This window comes from Siphateles boraxobius, unplaced genomic scaffold (assembly GCF_051911475.1).
Source record: "Siphateles boraxobius isolate OS27281-9 unplaced genomic scaffold, OSU_SipBor_1 11, whole genome shotgun sequence".
NCBI lineage: Eukaryota > Metazoa > Chordata > Actinopteri > Cypriniformes > Leuciscidae > Siphateles > Siphateles boraxobius.
In genome coordinates this window covers 7553060-7558081 of record NW_027508711.1, presented here as the reverse complement: position 1 = coordinate 7558081, position 5022 = coordinate 7553060, and the positions used below count along the sequence as shown (strand labels likewise).

At 41.2% G+C, this 5022-nt stretch overlaps 1 protein-coding gene across 1 annotated transcript; it reads left to right on the top strand.

Moving 5' to 3' along the window:
* The first annotated feature begins 197 nt into the window (after positions 1-197).
* Positions 198-4861, top strand: LOC143701811 (protein ABHD15). The gene is made up of 2 exons (XM_077195453.1): positions 198-1564; positions 4094-4861. Exons 1-2 carry the CDS (start codon positions 645-647, stop codon positions 4761-4763), a joined length of 1590 nt encoding a protein of 529 aa, XP_077051568.1. The 5' UTR covers positions 198-644; the 3' UTR covers positions 4764-4861.
* The last annotated feature ends 161 nt before the right edge of the window (positions 4862-5022 follow it).

Below are 5022 nucleotides of genomic sequence, written 5' to 3'. Positions count from 1 at the left end.
TGTTGCCGTTGTTACATGCATCGTCATTCATAAAAATGGAAAGACACGCACACCATACATTTACCATGGGTAATTACTCTTCCTGAGACTAGCTAATTTATTTCTAGTCACATAGCAAAGAGTTTCTCTGTTCAGTTTTTAGTTATAGGACCATACAGCTATCTAATTTATATTATATAAACAACCCAGAAACAAAGGGTACTGGTTTGGTTGCAATATCCTCAAGGTCTCCTACATATTTCAGACTGTTAATAGTCAATGTGTCCCACCTCCACAGCACTTGAAGTGGGTTCAAATAGAAGTAAAGGAAAGAATGGCTTGAATCTGAGACATTCAACTAGCAAAACCTCCATTAGTTCCATTAGATTGATACTGAACTGCTTCTTATAGCTAAAAACAGTCTTTGGACCAAAGTATTGTTAATGATTTCTGAAGGGGGAGTAGAGATGTTTGCTATGGGGAGGGGGGAGGTGCAAGTCCATTTAGGTTGACACACTAGTGAGAGTAGGACAGAACATTTGGTTTAAAGCTCTTTTGAGTTTTTTCACTTGCGGAAACCATTGCCCACCAACCTCAGTGCTAAGGTATGTTCATTGTTCCATAGGATAGACCTACAGGTTACAGACTTCGGAGCAATCACAGCAATGTGGGAATTCTTTCTCTGCCTGCTACCTTCTCTAATGCTGATCCTGATAAAGATTTTGCTTCGATTTGACTGGATCTGCCATCTTAAAGATAGTACAGTTCAGCAGTTGGGTCGCTGTATGTGGATTATGGCCTGTAGAGTCCTGAAACTGCCACATATTCCAGTCTCCAAATCCATAGGAGTATGCCAGGCAGAGGTCAGATTGATCTGTAAACCCACGGCCCTTGCCAGCCACCTGAAGAAACACTGCTATGCTTTGACCCAGCCTCCATTAGCACGATGGCCTCAGGCCGACCCTCATCTTCAGATAATCACCAATCTCATGTGGCCCACAGAGGAAGGTGCTGAACTCCAAGGTAGAGTCCGCTTTAAAAGGGATAACCTTCTTCTGGAGGATGGGGGTATTGTGGCCCTGGACTGGGCTGTGAGTCTGATGGAGCAACAAGTTCAAGCCAAAAGGGATCATCATCCTGGTGGAAAAGTTCTGGGCCTTCACTCTAGCAATCCAGCTATTGTTGTTATAATTCCTAATGCCCTGGGCAGAATGACACCACACTTGATCTTACTTTGCCACCAGGCTTTGCAACAGGGTTTCTATCCAGTGGTGTTCCATCGACGTGGTCAAGGTGGTTGCCCGCTGACCACTCCAAACTACCAGGAGTTCGGAAATCCTTCTGACCTTGTGCAAGCGGTAGCATACTTGCGGAGTCACCATCCATCCTCAACTTTGCTTGCAATAAGTGAGGGCTCGGGATCAGGGTTGCTGCTGTCATATCTGGGGGAATGTGGCTCTTCATCCTATCTGACAGCTGCTGCTTGCATCTCTCCTGTGTTTCATGGCAAACTATGGTTTGAGTATGAGCTTCCTTGGGTCTATCACTGGATAGCCCTCATCTATCGCAAGCTTCAAATAAACAGGTAGCAAATTACACAGAAATGTAGAGCTTTGATCTTTAATGAAGGTGTTATCTTGCATGTATATTCTGGACTGCAGAATCTACTGCTGTAGTATTGCTAAGGTACTGGTTAAATACATAGATTACTGATTTATTATCACTTAAAAACTATACATCTCTAGAAATGGAAGCAAGAATAATAAAAGTAGTTCATTCAACTTCAGCATTTCAAGTAACATCCTATGCCCTTTGAAATCACTCAAATCGAACCTTGTGTGACACTGAATTTTTAGAGCCTTAAAGGATAGTTCACCAAAAAATTTAAATTATCCCATGATTTACTTACCCTCAAGCCATCCTAGGTGTATGACTATCTGCTTTCAGACGAATACAATCGGAGTTATATATAAAAAAAATATCATTGCTCTTCCAAGCTTTATTATGGTAGTGAATGGCGGTTCTAATTGAAGTCCAAAAAAGTGCATCCATCCATCATAAAAGTAATCCATATGACTTCAGGGGGCAAAGAGCCTTCTGAAGCAAAGTGACTGGTTTTTGTAAGAAAAATATCCATATTTAAAACTTTATGGACTAAAATAACTAGCTTCCAGCAGTCGGCCTACGCAAGTCGACTTGCGTCAAAAGAATAACCCCGACGTAATGTATTACGTAGGATGTAAGAGTAGTGTAAGCTTTGACACCTCTCACTATTCAAACAATTAGGGCTGGGCAACAAGTTCCTCTTCTATTATATCGAAATCCTCCGACATTTCTCTTCAAATTCTTGACCGATGTTTTGTTTTGCTCGATTGCATTTGTCTGAAAGAAGAAAGTAATATACACCTAAGACAGGGCTCGACATAAGCAATGGCCCGGGGCGAGTAAAAGAGTATGTCGGCAGGGCTCGAATTTCGGCGCGGGATTGCGGGTATTGCGCATCATTTTAATCATTCCCGCAGGTCTTAAGTTTATAATGCGGGAAATTCCCACAAACATTCATTCAATCTAGCATGTAGGTTGTATGAGTAAATTTAACCAAACAAATTATAAGATCAAATCAGTCATTTTAAAACTTTCTGTGAGATGCAATTTCACAAACAGCGTGAGTGATTCAGCGTTGCCGCCAGTGCCGCGTCTTCTCTGTCTCTCAAAATGTGTTGCACAAGGCAAGCCAATCGCACTGCAGCTGCCGGTCGGCGATTCTAGGATCCGTGCATTAGCTCTTAAAGTGAGAGTAGCCTAAAATGTGTCTGTCATTATTGTATATAAAGCAACAGAAGATAGCATTAATTGTAAGGAATCAGGATTAAAGGGTAACTAAACCCTTGGTCAGAGCCTGACTCCACCCACTGGCAAGATTTGAAAAATGCTGGAAAAGTGGGCAGAGCCCAGCGGAGGGGGGCGTGCACCTGAGACGCATCTCTCTGTATGCAAGGGCGTGGTTAACTGGTACCCTCTGACAGAGGGTAACATAACTTCCAATAGGAAAATTAAACTGCAGTAGCCACCGTTCAACCTGAAGAGGGCAGCACTCAGATGTTTTTACACCATATATTGTAGAATTAAAACACTTTAAACCCAAATGTCAAAAAATATACTCGAATCAATAAACAGCATTTATGAAGCTCCATTCTTACAGATCATTAACTAAAAAAGTTGTTTTAGTGTTTAGTTACCCTTTAATAGCCTATGTATTCAAATTATACAGGACTAAAAGGCTGTTCTGTGATATTTTAAATTTCATTACTTTTCTCCGTTTCTGTAGTACTAGTGTTAGACCTAAACTTTTCTCTTTATTTCATGTATCTATCATGTATACTACCTTTTTTCAATTTAATTTAAAGATTGAAATCAATCACAAATTTAGGTAAACGTAATTTTTTAAAAATTGTCTAAAAAAATACCCTCATAAGTATCACCTAAAGGGGGATTTACCCCCTATTTTCCAAAACGAAATTCAGGCCCTGGTCGGGCTAGTTGATTGGCCAGTTACTGGCCCGGCTATCAGCAAAACAAACAGCAAACGTCATACACAGTGGCACGAAGAGTGTCAATGTTACTTCAGGTTATTTAACGTGATAATTTAACGTGTTAACATGTCAAAGAACTACGAGGCTGATACGAGAAAGTGGACATTCCTAGTAGGGCTGGGCGGTATATCGAATTTGTACATTATATAGATTTTTTTTTTTTAAACGATATGGAATGAGGCAATACCGTTTATATCGATACAGTATTGATGAGAGCACATCTGAAAAATAGCGGAGGGCTCAGTGTGAGCTCCTGCAGTGAAAGAACATAGCCTACAATTTGTCCTAAACATGACACAAGCTTATATTAAGCGCTTCAAAATAACTGGTGAAATATAGTTAACAAGTTTAAAGCAGAAAACTTAATTTTTATTTTTGGGTGAACAATCTTGTGAATGAAAAAGTACAAAATCTGCAAGCTAAGTTAGGGTGTTGTAAGATGTCACCGTGCAAACCTGCCATTTTTAAAGGCAACTAGGATTACAAACGGTTTGAATTTAAACATTTGTCCCCTTCCACAGGTACGCCACTGCTTTGAGCTCTGTGATGGATGTAGCAAAAATTCTACACGCCAGCTCTTTGCAAGATATAGAAGAGCTCATGTTCTGTGCTACTAAGCAGTCTGATCACAGAATGTCAGACTCAATAGACCATGCTGGAAAGGACCGTTCAAGATCATCAACAAAGCCTGATTGGGCAAGTTATTGGGAGAGGAATGAACCTTTGCGAGATGCAGACGAAGTGGCAGTCCCAGTGCTCTGTTTGTGTAGCCGAAATGATCCTTTACTTCCACCTCTCTCCACTGTACCCAAGGCACTTTTTCATAATAGCCCTTACTTTCTGCTGGCCATAACAGAACAGGGAGGCCACTGTGGCTTTCTTCATGAGGATGGACATGGAGTTACTACTTCCTGGAGTCATTTTGTGGTGTTGGAATACTTTAGGGTAGTTGCCGATTTCTTCAGGGTAGAAGAGAAGAAAGGGTTCAAGGATGAAGTTGCACACCGTGGCAACCAGGGCCTGAGGCATAGCGCCAGTGCTGTGCTGTCCAGGAGGAGGAGGTCAACCTTGCTCCGCAAAGAAAGGCCCATCTTAGGTTCACGAAGACGGCAGATCTCAACTCCTTCGGACAGATTCACATTTGAAGAAGAGCAGGTGGATTTTACTTGGAATAGATCCTACACTCGCTGAGTGAGAGAAGCAGGTGGTATCGTAAGAGTATCATACGATCATAGTAGATTGGCAGTGCTAAACTTAATACCAAGAGGCACATAACATGTTTAAAAACGGTTAGGAAACCGCAGTTGTGTGAAAATGAGCCAGAAGGATATTACATTTAAAAAAGCGAACAAAATGGAGAATGAAAAAGACATGTACTGACTGGCATGGGGTTTAATCAGCCTATACCATTAGATGCTATATTTAGCCATCTCATTTTCTTTGTACAAAC

Excerpts from the sequence above, each read along its gene's own strand:
- LOC143701811 (XM_077195453.1), top strand. The coding sequence starts at position 645 with ATGTGGGAATTCTTTCTCTGCCTGCTACCTTCTCTAATGCTGATCCTG. Across the intron at positions 1,565-4,093 it reads CGCAAGCTTCAAATAAACAG|GTACGCCACTGCTTTGAGCT; the intron begins GTAGCAAATTAC and ends CCCCTTCCACAG.